General features: G+C 40.0%; 1 protein-coding gene across 2 annotated transcripts; it reads left to right on the top strand.

Moving 5' to 3' along the window:
• The first annotated feature begins 7,300 nt into the window (after positions 1-7,300).
• On the top strand, positions 7,301-10,884 carry CDKN2AIP (CDKN2A interacting protein). Of its 2 annotated transcripts, none has more exons than XM_019736200.2 (3): positions 7,301-7,751; positions 8,201-8,300; positions 8,756-10,884. In XM_019736200.2, the coding sequence occupies exons 1-3, from the start codon at positions 7,480-7,482 to the stop codon at positions 8,762-8,764; spliced, it is 381 nt and encodes a 126-aa protein (XP_019591759.1). In that variant the 5' UTR covers positions 7,301-7,479; the 3' UTR covers positions 8,765-10,884. The 2 variants fall into 2 exon arrangements, with proteins under 2 accessions (XP_019591759.1, XP_019591757.2); XM_019736198.2 differs by having other exon boundaries at positions 8,201-8,331.
• The last annotated feature ends 6,522 nt before the right edge of the window (positions 10,885-17,406 follow it).

Below are 17,406 nucleotides of genomic sequence, written 5' to 3'. Positions count from 1 at the left end.
GTCAGGAGATTTGAGTGCAAGCCCCTAGGAAAACATAGCTCTCTCCCCAGAGCCTCTCCTCCCAGCTGAATCAAGAATTATGAGAAAGTCCAGGAGAGTTGGGGTGAGTCCTAACCTGTGCTTCAAAGGAAGGCTTTGTTTGGTGTGATTTCCTTTGCACTCCTGCTTTTGGGCCCATTACGCTGTTTGGGCCGTGGCATTCGCTGCCAAGCAGAAATTCATGAGTCTTCGAAGGAGGCACGAAAGTGGAGCACTAAACAGATTGACTGAAGCTAATGAAAAACTAAAGCCTGGAGCTGTCAGCAGCTTTCCTGGATTCCCAAGCCGGGCCATCACAAAGAAGGGATGAAAGTCTCTCACTAACCTGGAGGGAAACTGAAACATCCAAGAGCAGATCCTATAGGCAGTAATGTGACAGAGTTCACAGAAAAATTATATTAACATTTGAAGTTATTAAAGTTCGTTCTCAGCTGCATTGGGAGAGATAACACTACACCCAGAGGAAAAAAAATGGCCTAATATGGTAAAAGCTAATGTAATATCATACATATTATTCTGGAACAAAATAAATAGAATAATATACTTTATATTTCTAGTGTGCTTTTATTTTTTGAAGATTTCAATACCAGAGCACTTGGCCTTATTGCTTTGCCATGTTTCCTTTATAAAAATTCCCCTTAACGTATTCAAACCCTACGTCTTGCTTACAGAACGACTCAAGGATGCCTTGGTAAGAATCAAGTTCCTAGAGGTGAAAGCCCCCCGAAAGAAGGGGACTTCAGTAGAGTTCCCAGCAACACACCCTCTCCCCACTGGGCTCAGGTGGGTTTCACTGTGGAATCTCAGGGCAGTGGGTGTCATCTACACCAGGTGTTCAGGCACAGGAAGGGCATTACACATTAGGTGGCCACTGTCGCTGTAAACGGATGTGCTGCTCTGCTCTATGCTGTGTGCAGCTTTGTACTCCATTTTCTCCTCACTTTTTCAGGCACTTGAATTCTCAACAAGAAGTTAACTGTAAATCAGCTTGTACCCGGGAAGTGATGGTTTCCTTGGGTCTGACCCAGAGACGTCAAGTGGTAAGATGCTAACCTCTTCTCTTCTTGAAACCAGTGCTGGAGAAAGAATGCCTGCCTGGAGATCAAGTGGTAGGCACTGCTCGGTGGCTTCTTCGAGCTTCAGTTTCCCGATCGTTTCAAAGTTTCTAAAAATGAGGAAACAGCCTCAGGGATCCCTAAGAGTCTGCCAGTAACAGAATTCCTTGAAACTATGATGTCATAAAGGAATTAAAGTAATTCTCTAGTGATTTTTTAGAAATGGGTAGACTACATCTCCTCTCTGAAGCACAATGCTATCATATGTTCTCTGTCTTCCAAGACAACCAAAAGTGACACGAGGTCCAGAGCCACTGAGGCAACAAGTGCCCACCCTGGGCAGCGGGTCAGTCCGACACTTCAAGCTCCTGTCGTCATTCAAAGCTGAAGCCTTCAGCAAGTGTCTGATGCCGCTCAGGTGTCTACTGAAAAGAGCAATCATATTTTTCCCCACAATAACGAGCAAAGTCACGGCCATGGAGGTAATAAGTTTTTTTCCCTTTCTATTTCCTAGTTCTGGTTTCATATGGCAGGAATAAAAGGAGTATTCTGATCCTCTTAAGCTCTAGCTTGGAAAAATAAATAAATGTGAATAAAAATTCCCCGCTCTCTTCGCGCTGTATCAAAGCCCTGTGGAATCAATTTTACCACACCAAGCCCCGCTGAAATCAATGGAGTAAGCTCCTGAATTCATTTCCATGGGACTTGACATTGTAAAAATAATTGGATTGCGTTGCACTCTAACACTCTTTTCAGGAAATAGAGAAAATGTGCCTTCGCTAGTAGGTGGGGGTGAAAACTCATCTGAGGGCTGGTAGGCTTCACCCTGTGTTTTCGGTATTGTCTTGTCAGGAGGAGCTATTATCAACTCCCAGATGAGCCTGGCAGTACTACCCTCAATGAGGTGTTTAAGACTGCCTTCCCTAGTGAGAATGAAAACACTTCTTTTGTTCCCATCTTTAAAATTAACTGCATAGTATTACCACCACCAATGAGGTGTTTAACATCAAAATTGCCTTCCCTGGTGAGAAGAAAAACACTTACTTTGTTTCCTTCTTTAAAATTAATTGAGGTTTTTGAAAACTCATCCTATTCAACCAACAGTTGTACAGAAGATAGGGGTTTTAAAATATTGCCTTTGGTAGCCCATCAAAGGTTTTTCAGCACATTCTTTCTGTTTAGACCACTTGCTGAACACTTTTCTGTCCCTCTGCTTTATTTTTCCATTTTATTTTATAACATTAGTATCACTGGTGTGAACCAGTGAGAACCAGCAGAACTGCTGGTCGGGCAAGTTTTACCATGTTTCCCCGAAAATCAGACCTAGCCGGACAATCAGCTCTAATGCATCTTTTGGAGCAAAAATTAATATAAGACCCGGTCTTCTTTTACTATAAAATAAGACAGGGTCTTATATAATATATAATGTAATAATATAACAGATATAATACCAGGTATAATGTAATACCAGGTATGATACAATACTGGGTCTTATATTGATGTTTGCTCCAAAAGACACATTAGAGCTGATTGTCCGGCTAGGTCTTATTTTAGGGGAAACACGGCGATTGGAGGACCTTGGAACTTGGCCATTTATGGTAAAGGAGCATCAACCCCAGATCTTCCTGGACAATGGGCACCCTTGCTTCTAAAAGGGTTCCAGTGTTTAAGTTCTAGTTATATCCTGGTCCTTTGGTTCCATGTGTGGGGAGGGGTTGAGACTTTGGTTCCAGGTACAGCTGGAGGTCAAAGCTCTCAGCTGTGCACATGCTTCAGCTGCATGACAATGCGATTTTGGTCTGCTGTCTCTGAAAAGCAACCCAGCATCTCGTTAAATAGGATAGGACCATTTTGAGCTGGTTCTGCTGTTACATAATCATATACTTATATACAGGAGCCCTAAGTACAACAAAAGACAAATTTCCTATCCTTCCTGCTCCTAGCTTCCAAATTGCCCAATAATTAAATGGATTATTGATGTCGTAATCTTAGTGCCTGGATTTAAGTTTTAGCTCAGTTCCTATTTCTTTTGCAGCCATTACACCTTGTGAGTTAATCAATATTGCTGATTAAACTGCAAGGAGCAAAATGTGAGAGGAGACAAAATTCTAGACCATAAGTCAGTAGACTACATTCCTTGGTTTCATATTCTTGCTCTTCCCTTAAACAATTGACCTTAGGCAATCACTTAACTGCTCTGATCTCAGCTTCCTCATCTACAAAATAGTCTTAAGATCCCCTTCCAGCTCTAACTTTCCATGATTCTGAAGAGCCAGGATCAAGTTGTTTATGGGAACTTAAACTGGACTTACTTCTCCAAACAGTAACTCTTCTCTAATCTCTATCTCTCTCCTAGATTTAAATATCCCACATTCTGGGATGCACAGGTGAAGAGTTTCACAAAGGAATGGGAAAGTACATATAACAGTATCTTATCTTGTTGGCATTAGGAAGAACATGAAGACTAAAGATGAAATTGTTTTTAGGAAGGCTCTTTATGTGACTATATAAAGAAATATAAGAAGTGCTATAAAAAAATTTATCACTTTGGCTAAAAATGTGGAGAAAAAGAAATCATCCTGATTAACAGCCTCTCCCACAGGAGAATTGTCTTGTGTCATTTGAAACTGCTTACTATGATACCTTACAATCTTTTCCAGTATTTGGTGACTCTTCTGTTCACATGGCTGCTATCTCCATTTCCTTGAGTGTAAATTCTTCGCTTTATTGAGTTTGTTATTTTCCTTGCATGATATTGACCCTATTTAGATTTTTATTCTTAGGGTGAACACATGACTCAGACCTGTACAATCAGAGTACTTCATACCCCTGGCTAGAAAGCTTATTTAAGGGATACATATATGATCCAACAGAACCAGTGGACTTTTTTTAAATTTTATTAAATTTGTTGAAGTAACATTGGTTAATAAAATTATAAAGGTTTCAAGTGTACAATTCTATATCATCTGTATATTGCATCGTGTGTTCACCACCCAGTCAACCTCTTTCTGTCACCATATATTTGACTCCCTTATCCTTTTCTCCCTCCCTCCCTCTCGCTTTCCTTCCGGTAACCATAACCACTATACTGTTATCTGAGTTTCTTGTTTGCTTGTTCCGTCCATTTCGTCTATCCCAAAAATGAGTGAAGTCATATGAGGACCAATGGATTCTTAACAGAACCTTGGGACATTGGCAAAACTCAGGAAAAATAAATTTTGTTTCTACTGTGGTTGCTGAGCTATGGAGGACATATGCCATGGGCTACTAGGAATCCCCTTGCCTCTACGTAGGAAGAGCTTGCTGGAGACTGAAGCTAACACAGAGAAAGCAAAGCTTAGAGATGAAGAGAAACAGACTTCCTGATTACAATATATTGTTTGGGCACTTGGATCCCACAGTCTACTCCCTGGACTGTCAATAACACAGCCAATAAATTCCCTCTTTAAGCAAAAGGCATTTTAAATCGTCACTTGCAACTGAAATTAATCAAACTAGCATTTGCGAACCTATCAAGTCCATAGTTCTCTACTTCTTCACATCAGTAGATGTCCAAGAAGCTTTTCTAAAATTGAGGTAATCACTACGCCACAGGGAAGGGAGGTACAGGCATAACTCTGAGATACTGTTTGGTTCCAGACCACCGCAATAAAACGAATGTTGCAATAAAGCAAGTCACATGAATTTTTTGGTTTCCCAGTGCATATAAAAGTTATGCACTATACTGTAGTCTGTTAAGTGTACAAGAGCATCATGTCTAATAAAAATGTACATACCTTAATTAAAAAATACTTTATTGCTAAAAAATGCTAACCGTCAGTTGAGCCTTCAGTGAGTCGTAATCTTTTTGCTAGCAGAGGGTCTTGCCTCAATGATTAAAATGCCTTATCTGCAAAGTGCAATAAAGCAAAGTGCAATAAAATGAGGTGAGCCTATAAAGTGGAATTGTATCTTTCATTTACATGATTTTAGAAACAAACCCCATGAAAGATATAACTTCACAATCTTATTTAATTCTCACAGCAGCAAACATATTGACAGTTATTAATGTTAAGGCTTAATTTAAAACAAAATGGTCCAGGCAGAGCCAACACTTCCCTCCCCCACTCCACCCCACCGACCACTCCCCACTCCCATTGATTTTTCACATGTTCTCCTCTCACCTTTTCTGTCTGAATCCCTCCAACCCAGAAAGAAATTAAGGTATTTGTCTTTTTTTTTTTAATAAATGCTCTTCTTCTCTACTATGTGGTCTGAGGTCTATACCCTAAATCTTTACATACAAAGTTAACTTTATAAGAATCAAAGATAAAAATACATATATCTTTTCTGTAAGGCACCTGGTTCTTGCAAATAAGTACTCCAGTTTTCAGACGATATTGCTATTATCATACTTTGAAAAACGATTTTGAGGGGCAGCTGGTTAGCTCAGTTGGTTAGAGCACAGTGATCTTAACAACAAGGTTGTAGGTTTGATCCCTGGGTGGGCCACTGTGAGCTGCACTCTCCACAACTAGATTGACACAACTACTTGACTTGGAACTGATGGGTCCTTGAAAAACACACTTAAAATCATAATCATAATTTTGAAATTCAGGCTCTATTTACTCTCCCTTCAGGGCAATGAAGCCCAGGGGTGGAAGGCTACAGTGCAACAAGAAAAAAAGTCAGAAAATTGTTGGTTTAAAATGCAGAAATATCATCTAGGTAGGTAATCAGATTCTTTTACTTGCTATCTCCCCCTTGCCAAAGAATTCGCGAAAGGAAAAGACCATAAAATTTGTTCGGTCTTTTAAACTGCCGGATTTCTGCACCCTTTCACGCCTCTCTACAACTTTTCAGCAATTTTCCCTGAAAAGGAGAAGAGATAAACTAGAAACAAAACCCCAAACTTCAAAATTTCTTCATGCCTATGTTTTTATGCAGTTTCATTCGCATTGCAGGAAAGTGGGCAGTATTTTCACATAATACATTTTTTTTTGTTACAGCATGTATATAAATTACATGGCTTCGTTTCTTAATCTTATCTAAAGTGACCTTTTTTTCTTGATTATTCTGATTCAAGCATTTTAAAATCAAAATTATTAAAGAAAAAATTTCATTTCGCAATTTATCATTATTTATCACTTATTTTAGCTTATTAAATTGTATTAAACTTCAATTATACATACACCTGAAATTGGAAACAAAACAATAACCAAGCGGGCAGTATTATGTGTGGCCATTCTAAAGCGGAAAAAAAAAAAAATGCAAGGAAAAAATAGTTCAGATGTAAAGGTTACGGGCGATGAAGATAAACAGGTACTTTTCCACGCCGCCTCTCCTGGCTATTTGTCCAGTTGGGCATTATTGTTAATTCAAGGAAATGCGACAGATACAGAACGTCCTGGGCGCGGTGTTATTGACCAAAACCCACCCGAGGAAGCAGGGATTGCCGGGGTTGCACTGCGGAAACGAAACCAAACCCGACCCTGCGGGGTAACGAGTTTCAAAGACTGGGCTCCGCAGGGCAACACTGAACTGGATTAATCGTTAAACTTCATTATCTTTATTATTATTACTATTTATTATCACTACTATTATCACGCACCCCCTCATTCTTATATGCCTAGACTTGAACGGCCTCAGAAAGCTTCACTGGTCTACATTCAAACACAGCGCTTGAAGCTGTTTTCCGACACAAAAGATGGAGGCGAGCTTTTGTTTATTTTGGCTCAGCTCAAAACAAGCGTTTGGGGCGAGGACGCACTGTCCTCGCCTCAGCTCGGAGGCTCAGGTCGGAGGACGCGCCGCGGCTGCCGACGAGGGTTTTGCCCGTCCTGACCCAGCTGCGGGGCGTCCCACTGCCCCCCGCCGCTTCGTCGGGCCTTCTGCGCCACGACTCTCGGCGCTGCAGCGGGCCCGGGAGGCGGAGGGCGACGGCAGGAGCGCGCCCGGCGTCACAGACTCGAACTGGGACGCTCGCATTCCCGCCGAGGCCCGGAGCGCCCCGGGAACACTCCTGCGACCCGCCCTTATGGGGCGGGAGGCGCAAGCACCGCCTCCTTTCCTTCCCGTCCACTCCCCCAGAGGACGCCCCTCCGCCGCCCGTCGGGGCCGCAGCGTCGCGGCAGCTCGGTCGCCGCAAAGCGACCTGGGAGAGCCGCGCCGGAAGTACGCGCGGGCGCTGGGCGGCGGCGAGGTTATAAAAGGGAAGGAGCCGGCGGCGGGCGGAAGTGGGCGGTTCAGCTGCTCGGGACGCTGTTGTTTAGGTCTCGGGCCTCCCGAGGGGCGTCTTCTGGAGGGCCGCCGGTGCAGGCCGCAGTGACAGAGCCGCTCGTCCCGCGCACCCGCGTCTTCCCCGGTGCAGTGTCTGCTCGCGGCCTCCGCGACCTGCAGGCACAACATGGCGCAGGAGGTGTCGGAGTACCTGGGCCAGAACCCGCGGGTGGCCTCCTGGGTGGAAGCGCTGCGCAGCGACGGCGAGACTGACAAACACTGGCGCCACCGCCGAGAGTTTCTGCTCCGTAACGCCGGGGACCTGGCCCCCACTGGCGACGCTGACTCCGCTAATACGGACGAAGCTGCTGACGCCGAGAGCGGGACCCGCAATAGGCAGCTGCAGCAGCTCGTCTCCTTTTCTATGGCCTGGGCCAACCACATCTTCCTCGGGTGCCGGTGAGTGAGGAAGCGTCCCTAAGCACCTCTCCGGGTTTTGTCTTCAGCCCCGGGACTGCGGCCCGGAACACTCCCTGGGAGGGGAAGTTGTGAAGCGCGGGAATCGTGGGACCGGCTGCCCTCCAAGGGTGAGGAGGGCGTCTCTACCGGAAGCCGACATGATTTACGGTCTGTTGGTGCCCCCCCTTGGGTGGGGGACGCTGCTGGTGGAATTGACGTCTGACAACGCTCTTGTGGATGGACACTACATTTATGGTGGATAAGGCGGGACCCCGCTCCCAGATCCTGGTGCATTTGTTTCTGGGGTTCCAGGAAACAAAGTTCCTGGCGGTTGGTACACTATCATGGTTACAACCAGAAAATGTAGTTTCTTGCCTGTTTTCTCATACCAAAAAGTGTAGCTTAGGGGAAAAAAAACACTTTAAAAATGGCTTTTCCTTCTTTTTCAGGTATCCTCAAAAAGTTATGGATAAAATACTTAGTATGGCCGAAGGCATCAAAGTGACAGATGCTCCAATCCATACAACAAGAGACGAACTGGTTGCCAAGGTGAAGAAAAGAGGGATATCAAGTAGCAATGGTTAGCAGATCATAGATGTGAACATACATAGGAGTTTAGAATATAAGTTTGATATAATTAGGAATTATTGTTACTACTAATTTTTTAACTAGCTGGAATTTATGTAATGTTATTAATCAAGTTGGAATGTTGAACCTAAATTATGTGTCTGTTTTAGCCTCTGAACTTAACAGTTTCCTTTAACTGCTTTTGCTTTTGAAGTATCAAATGTTGTGTATGCTCTTGATTTTTTAATATTAGATATTAACGATGTTGTTCAATGCTGTTTTAAGAAATTAATGAAGTTATTCCACACTTTTTAAAGAAACTACTAGTCCTGAAATATTTTTGCCTTGTGCCTTTATTTTAATGGATATCTGTCTTGTAAATTTTCAGCTAATATGTATGAGGTAGACTTAGTTATGTATGTTTTTCTTCTTTCTAGAAGGGGTAGAAGAGCCAACGAAAAAACGAGTTACAGAAGGAAAAAACAATTCTGCAGTTGAGCAAGATCATGCAAAAAATTCTGCCAAAACAGAACGTGCATCAGCTCAGCAGGAAAACAGCTCAGCATGTACTGGGTCATCTACCAAATTAGAGAGTAGTGGGAACTCTACTCGGAGCTCTGGCACCTCGAGTCAGAATAGCTCTACAAGTGATGGAGATCGATCCGTTTCCAATCAAAACAGCAGCAGCGTTTCCTCTCAGGTAACAACAGCAGGATCTGGAAAAGCTTCTGAATCAGAAGCCCCAGATAAACATGGTTCAGCATTATTTGTTTCTTCATTGTTGAAATCCAGTATGAATAGTCATGTGAGCCAATCCACTGATTCCAAACAACAAAGTGGATCACCTAAAAGTGCTTTGGAAGGCTCTTCAGTCTCAGCTTCTCCAAGCATCTCAGAGATTGAGGTGCCCTTGTTGGGCTCCTCAGGAAGCTCAGAAGTAGAGTTGCCACTGTTGTCTTCTAAACCTAGTTCAGAGACAACTTCAAGTGGGTTAACTTCCAAAACCAGTTCAGAGGCAAGTCTTTCATCATTGGTTTCTAAAAACAGTTCCTCATCAGGCACATCCTTACTAACTCCCAAGAGCAGCACATCAGCAAATACACCAATGCTGACATCCAAAAGCACTTCACAGGTAGCTGCATCACTGTTAGCTTCCAAGAGCAGCTCCCAGACCAGTGGATCTCTGGTTTCCAAAAGCACTTCCTTAGCAAGTGTGTCCCAGCTGGCGTCTAAGGGTAGTTCTCAATCTAGCACATCCCAGTTGCCTTCTAAAAGTACTTCCCAGTCAAGTGAGAGTTCTGTCAAATTCTCTTGTTGCAAGTTAACCAATGAAGATGTGAAACAGAAGCAACCTTTTTTCAATAGACTGTATAAAACAGTAGCATGGAAGTTGGTAGCTGTTGGTGGCTTTAGTCCCAATGTGAATCACGGAGAGCTCCTGAATGCAGCTATCGAGGCTCTGAAAGCAACACTGGATGTGTTTTTTGTCCCACTAAAAGAACTGGCAGATCTGCCTCAAAATAAGAGCTCTCAAGAAAGTATTGTTTGTGAATTGAGATGCAAGTCTGTGTATTTGGGCACTGGCTGTGGGAAAAGCAAAGAAAATGCAAAAGCAGTTGCATCAAGAGAAGCACTGAAGCTATTTCTCAAGAAAAAGGTGGTAGTAAAAATATGTAAAAGGAAATATAGAGGGAGTGAAATAGAAGACCTAGTACTCCTTGATGAAGAATCAAGGCCTGTAAACTTACCTCCAGCATTAAAACATCCTCAAGAATTACTATAATAACGTGCAAAATATCACTCATACAGTATCTGATATTTGAAGAGAAAAACTGGCTTACTTTTGTATAATATAAACAGGCTTTCACAAATTTTGTATTGCTTTTTTCCAGTTTTGCAGAAAATTTACATTCTAGTCCTCTTCACAGAGTAGAAGTTGTAAATAATTTATGAATGACAGTACACATTAAAAGATAGGCATTAACAGCATAGCAGTATGCTGTTTTATTTGCTGAAGAAAATACTGTCTTCTATTTTTAATGATACATTAGGTACGATGTGTAGTTCTGTAGAGTCTTAAAACTTTTGTACTATCGATTTGGTAAAAATGTATTAAGTTGTCTACCATGCCTTTTTTTTTCCTAGTGGAATAAACCACATCAAAAGAAATGGGGACCATAGTATTTGAATATCTGAAAGTCTGTGATACTTAAGGTTTTAAGAATGTTGCCCATAATGTTGAACATGTCTGTTAAAGAATAAAAGAAAAAATAGTTGCCTCAAACTATTTTTATGAGAAGTTGTAAGCATTTTTTAGATGCAAAGCAGTATAAAGTACTTAAGATTATTTTATTCTGAAGTTGTTTAAAATTCACCATGATTTTGGCCACTGCAGATTCTTTAAGTGGGTTAATAATTTATGTTTTGAGGTTAAAATACAATTTACACTTTTTCTTAAAAGACATAAATGTGGGTTTCTATATTAAGCATATTTTGTGACTACTGCTATTAACAGATTGATTTGTTTAGATATTAAATGCTTTAAGCTATTTTACCTTTTCAAGAAGTTGTGTTTTTTTTCCCCCGCAATGCAGAACCAATTCCTGCAAATAGGCTTCTTAATACTAGTCATTGTAAATTACAACGAAGTAATTTTTCATACTTTACGTACAACTTTTAATGGATAGAGAAGGTATAGTTTGCAAATCAAGACCTAGATGGGGATTTTTGGTTACAAATCTCAGAAGAATAGTGAGCCATGCTTAGCTCTTTAATGAGCCTGCTCGATTGAATTATATTTATTAGTAATGAACTAGAATCCTGTTTTTGTGTCTTGGGTGATTCTGATTGCATTACTCTACTGTGGTATATTCTCCCATTTTTCTTCAGACTCTGGTCCAAGATGTTTCGTTACCTTTCTGGCGTTTCTCTGGCTTTCTAGATGCTGCATATTGAGCAGTAATGGTGATTACACAGATTAAGAAATGACCTTTCACATGTCAGTTGTATTGGAATAGGAAAATTGAACATAAGTGGTACAATTTAAGTATGTAGAAGTTACTTCTATTTTATCTAGAAATTGACGATACTTTTGTTTACTTGAAATAATCAGTTTTCATTTCATCAGATAACCTTTAGAAATGAGTGACTTGAGAATCTTAAATTGAGCATCAAAGTTAAGTCCATCTTCTGTAAATGGGTTGTGAGAAGCAATAACAAGAATGTTGTAAAAGCACTCTTAATTACCTAATACTCACTTTTCTCAGTCTTGGAATGTAAATTTTGTGGAATAATGATTGCCAGAAAAGGGAGCCAAATATTACAAAGGATGAATACATTTCTATAATGTATCTAATTAGGTAGTTTGGTAATTCCCTAAATTGGCTTGTTTTGAGTTAATGTAAAGGTTATTGAAAATATTTTAATTATTGTAATTTTGATACGGCAGAATTGGAGGAAGTTGCTTAGTGTAAAAAAAATACTGTTTAATTTATAAACACTTATTTGCTATAAACTTATTAAAAGCTTACAAAATACTCAATCAAAATTTAAAGAATCTATGATTTAAAAGAAATGCGTATTTTACAATTCTTCAAGATAGTATACTGCAGAAGAAAAGCTTTGGAATCTGACTTTTGATAGAAAATCTAGGCTCCCTCTGGAAGTTTAACCTTTTAACTTCATCTGTAAAATAGGACTGATAGCTGCCTCAGAGAGCTGTGAAGATTAAACAAGATAATACAGTTAAAATGCTCAGTATAGTGCAATATACTGTAGTTTATTAACTGTTTATATGTGTTCTGATTTCCTCACAGCCTTATGATTAGCTAGCCTCCATTTGGCTCATTTTTCAGATGAAGTATCTGAAAAAATTCAAGCCCTGATTCCAGAATCCAAGGTCTTAACTGTGCTGTATTGCTTATCTTTCTCACTTCTCCAAATACTAACATTTCTGAAAATTCCCCCTCAGACTGGTTTTCTACCAGTTTTATTAAGTGACCGCATCTTTCCAAAGCCTCATTTTCTTGAAATGAGTCACATCGGGAGCTCTTCTGTTTAATGTTTCTCTTTGTAGTTGCATGTCTTGAATATTCTCAACAAGGGAATTATCCCACATGGGTGCAGTTGAAGTTTGTTAAAAAAACAAAAAACAATTTGCAATCAAGTTTAGTGAATAAAATACATTACCAAGATGGGAAATACTGATTTTTTTTCTTTTAAAGATTGTATTGGGCAAGGGGAACAGGACTTTATTGGGGAAGAGTGTGTACTTCCAGGATGTTTTCCAAGTCAAGTTTTCCTTTCAATCTTAGTTGTGGAGGGCGCAGCTCAGCTCCAGGTCCAGTTGCTATTGCTAGTTGCAGGAGGCTCAGCCCACCATCCCTTGTGGGAGTCGAGGAATCGAACCTGCAACCTTGTGGTTGAGAGCCCACTGGTGCATGTGGGAATCGAACTGGCAGCCTTTGGCATTAGGAGCACAGAGCTCCAACCGCCTGAGCCATTGGGCCGGTCCCTGATTATTTTTTTTTTCAATCGAGATGAGATGAGGTCCTCAGACTGATTTTTCTTAATGGACTGAAATTGGGATTTTTTTTTTTCTTTTTTATGGTAAAGTTAGAAAGTTGATTTTGAAGAGTTGGTGTTGTCGTGAGTTTTTAACCCAAATTCTTGGGGCTTGTAGGTGCTGTGCTGCTAGGATAATTGTCATAAGAATATGTATAATTCCAAGACTTGATAATGAATTATTAACATACTGCTCCAGTTTATGTATGAAAGAACCATTGTTTTCCCCTTGCTGTTAGGATTCCTAAGTAATGGCAGTGAGAAGGTAACCCAACGCAAGCATCAACTGGGGAACAGGTCAGTCCTACAACTGTTGTTATTGCAGTTTAAGGGGAATTAGACTTTGTCCTCAAAAACTGCTCGAGTCCTGTATTGATTCACTTCCTAGACACTGGCAAGTCTATGGGTGCAAATTTCAGCGTGACTTTTAAATATTTCTGTGGTTGATGAATTAAAAAGTCCTTCGTAGCTTTCTACTATTTAAACAAAAACAACTAAGTACAGGGGTGTTAAGCTATTTTACCCCTACCCCTCTGCAAGAAAAACATTAATAAAAATTTCACATTTCCTGGTTTTTCTGAACACAGCTTAGTTGCTATCCCAGCTAGAACCATTCCACTTTACTTATTATTAGGTTGGTGCAAAAGTAATTGCGGTTGTTGCAATTTTTTAACCTTTTAAGCTGCAATTACTTTTACACCATCCTAATACCAGCTTTAATATTTCTCCAGTTTTCTGTTTCCCTTCTTTAAAAAAATGGAAGATCACTGCCTCAAAAGGAATATCAGTTTTTAAAATTCTCTTTTTCTTTGCTATTTACACGATAAGAAAAACAGTGTATGAGTAGTTAGTGGACAAGGTCCCAAACAAAACTTGGAAGGGAAAAAAAATAATAGTAAACGGGAAGAGTTACCTACAGGACATTATTTTTTGTAAAACCTAGATATTTTATATGCCAACATTTAACACGAAGCAATAAAATACTTTTGTGATTTTTGAAACGAGTGGAATCAATCCTTGAAAGTCATCAGGAAGTAACCAAACTAACATCAACAGTAAATACGCCGAACTATATTACTGTAGAAGTGGAACTATTATATATATGTGTAACTTGGACGGAATGTAAGGACAAATGCACAAAAAGAGCACCTAGTGTTTTCCTCATGACTGAGTGAATATGTGATCAGTGGTTTTCAGCTATATTTCATCAAAGAAAAATGGAAGCACTGTGTGTGTAAAACAGGAGCAGACCCCCGCTCGTAGAAGGGTGACTGCACCCCAGTACTGAATTCCTTCTACTTTCCAATTCCTGCCGCACCTCTTTGGACTGAGCAGAAGGGGGTTAGCAACTATGAGGCCCAGTGTAGATAGCCAGCTTCCTCCTGTAACAGGTATTCCAGTGGGTGTAGGCAGAAAGCCGCCTGTTTACTACATAATGAAACCTATTTTTAAGATAATATGCCATATTAGAATTTGTTAGTAGGGACTCAGGTCAGACTTAAGGGACCATCACATAAATTAACATTAAAATAACACTGAAAATAGCTGCCATTTATTTTTTAATGAAGTATTACAGTTCAGGAAGCCCATATATATAAGTCCAATGATTATTCATTGAATGCCCACATAATGTTTACCTAGGTCAAAAAATAGAGCTATAAGCACTGCAAAAACTCACTGTGTGAATAGCTACCATTTATTGGGTACCTACAATATATTGATGGTTTTGCGTATGTCTTATGTAAGCTTCCACAAACACTGAGGTGGGCTAGTATTGATCCTATGTTATAAATAAGAAAACTGATGACCCTTATGAATTATTTCCCTCAAATCTGTGTTTCCCCGAAAATAAGACCTAGCCGGACCATCAGGTCCAATGCGTCTTTTGGAGCAAAAATGGTAAGATCTGGTCTTATGTAAGACCAGGTCTTATATTACATTAAAATAAGATGGGGTCTTACATTACTTTTTGCTTCAAAAGACGCATTAGAGTTGATGGTCCGGTTATTTTCGGGGAAACCTGGTAGTAAATGTTGAAGCAGGGACTCAAATCTAGTCTTTTTATAGAAGACTAACACAGGGCACTGAATGTGTGAACACCGAGACATGTTGTCACATATTTGTTTCCTATGTTCCAGAAAATAGTAAGTGTAATAACGCTTTGAGGAAAATTTGATAAATTTTATTTAAACTAGAAAGCTTCTGAAGAAGTAAACTTTAAAGGAAACTGCTGAAATATATCTGAAATAATCAAGGGAAAATATTTTCTAGATATTCTATTTGTAGAATGCAAAAGGACAGTTGACAGAGGCAATGATATAATCAATGATGTAATCAGTAGTTGAAACAAAGATGAATTCTGTCTCATTACTCATCACCATTTGTATATTATTTTTTTCTTGAGTAGCTAAGGAAAAAATGGTTATCATAAAATCAAAACTAATAGAGGTCCATGGAGGCATTTCTAGTTTATCTTCCCTGTGTGCACTGTAGAGGACCATACTTAAGGGAATTATCACACATGCTCAGTAACCTGAAATTTGAGAACCAGAATGGGATAAAGTATGTGCACCTTTCTCCTTGTGTTTCATTTCAAAATTTTGAACGCAATTAACAAGAAAAACATAATATTATTTTGAAAATATTCATTCCTTTCCCCTGTAATTCACATTCTCTAGCAGTAATTCTGCCATTATGGCTTGTATAGGGAAGGAGAGAGGATAATGTGACTTTACAAAAGTCCCTATCAGGAATAGAAAGGAAGTGAAAATCCCCTGATTCCAGGACTGGTAGATTTTGAGAAGGGTGGGTAAAGAACCGCATTTGAGACGTGGGTCCTGCCTTTGAAAGCATGAAATTCACCTGTGTTAGAATTGCAGCGGTGGGAGTAATGACAATTTTCATTTAATGAGCTTGCCTTATTTACCCCCTGACTAAAGAAATGCATCACTCAGTAGGAAGGTCCAAGATATCAAAACGAAGAAGCTTGAGTAAGAAATACTTGAGGCATCAGGACCTTAAATACAGAGCACTGAGTTGCACAACACTAGGGGGCGCCATTCACATGGACTATAATGGATGTCATTTAATACAAAGAATGATGTCCCTTGGAGTTGTGGAACAGGTGGCCCTTTTTGGAATCCCTGAGATGGTTGTATGAGTAAACTCATTAGGAAAAACTTACTTTAAAAAATAATTTGAAATAAATATTAGTGGTTTATGAAGGATGGGTAGCATATAAATTCTAACAACCTTCTTGGGGGTGGCATATGCTCAAGTTGTTTGATGATGCTGAGGCACTATACTTGGTCACAAATTACTTTGCCATATTGTAGGAGGCATTATTTCAAGACAATTGCCTAAAATCAAATCATAATCAGCTGAAATAAGGCTACTTGGGTTAGGTTAAGAATTTATTTTTCTTTATTCACAAACCTTGGGGGGAATTCAAGGAACTAGGCAGATGAAGAATTATGTCAGCTCAGGTGTGGAATAAAACAGAGTCTGCTTTGTGTTCTCTCCTTCAGATAAAGTCCCTTAATTACATCAAGTTTGCTCCTGTACATTAGATTTAAATCCACCCTCATGCTCAGTTTCCATTTCATCTTTTTCTTTGCTCCATTCATTTTTTTCTTGGTTGTTACCTTTTGCGGATATGAGCTAACATAAATGAATAAAGATTTTAAGATTTTTACTTTTCTGAAACCATGGCAGATAGTACTTCAGAAGTCAGATATCCTATAAATTTCAGTGTGATTTGATTCTGGGAGAACAGTGCAAAAGAGAAAATCGCTGACCCCTTCTGATCTCTGTCAGTATAAAGCAGGAGGGGGAAAGAGTAGTACACAGAAAATAATACAAAGTCAGCTCAACTCTGTTCTCATGAAACAGATTTATGAATTTTTTGTACTTTGGTGGTTTTTTAGAATTTAAAAATCTACCCCTTCTTGTTCTAGGGAATTCATCCTACTATACATCAAAGCAAAGCTTCCCTACTGAGTCTTGACCTACAGCAGACAAACTAAAATAACTAACAACATACTGATTTTCCATTGCGGCTGTAATAAATTACTACAAGTTTGGTGGCTTCAACAATACAAATCTGTAGGTTAAAAGTCCAACGTACGTCTCCCTGGGCTCAAATGCAGGTGTTGGCAGCTCTGTGCTCCTTCTAGAGACTGAAGGAGAATCTGTTTCCTTGCCTTTTCCAGACTCCAGAGGCTGCCTGCATTCCTTGGCTCCTGACCCTCTTCCTCCATCTGCAATGCTAGGCTTCAAACTGTACCACGCTGATCCTACTTCTCCTGTCACATCTCTTCCTGACCCTGACTTTTCTGCTTCCCTCTTCCACTTATAAGGACCCCTGTGATTACATTGGGTTCACAGGGATAGTCTCCCTATTTGAAGGTTACCTGATTAGCTAGTCATCTGATCAACTTTATTAATTCTGTCTGCAACATTAATTCTCCTTTGTCATGTAAGGTAACTGTGGGGACGGAGCCAGGAGTGCAGTTTCCAGGCTCTC

This window comes from Rhinolophus sinicus, linkage group LG04 (genome assembly GCF_036562045.2).
Source record: "Rhinolophus sinicus isolate RSC01 linkage group LG04, ASM3656204v1, whole genome shotgun sequence".
NCBI classification, from domain to species: domain Eukaryota; kingdom Metazoa; phylum Chordata; class Mammalia; order Chiroptera; family Rhinolophidae; genus Rhinolophus; species Rhinolophus sinicus.
This window is presented reverse-complemented; position numbering and strand designations above follow the sequence as displayed.

What these genes read in the sequence shown, in the direction of transcription:
- CDKN2AIP (XM_019736198.2), top strand. Translation starts at nt 7,480, where the DNA reads ATGGCGCAGGAGGTGTCGGAGTACCTGGGCCAGAACCCGCGGGTGGCC. An exon ending in CACATCTTCCTCGGGTGCCG is followed by an intron (nt 7,752 to 8,200) that starts GTGAGTGAGGAA and finishes CTTCTTTTTCAG; the next exon opens with GTATCCTCAAAAAGTTATGG. An exon ending in AGGGATATCAAGTAGCAATG is followed by an intron (nt 8,332 to 8,755) that starts GTTAGCAGATCA and finishes TCTTCTTTCTAG; the next exon opens with AAGGGGTAGAAGAGCCAACG.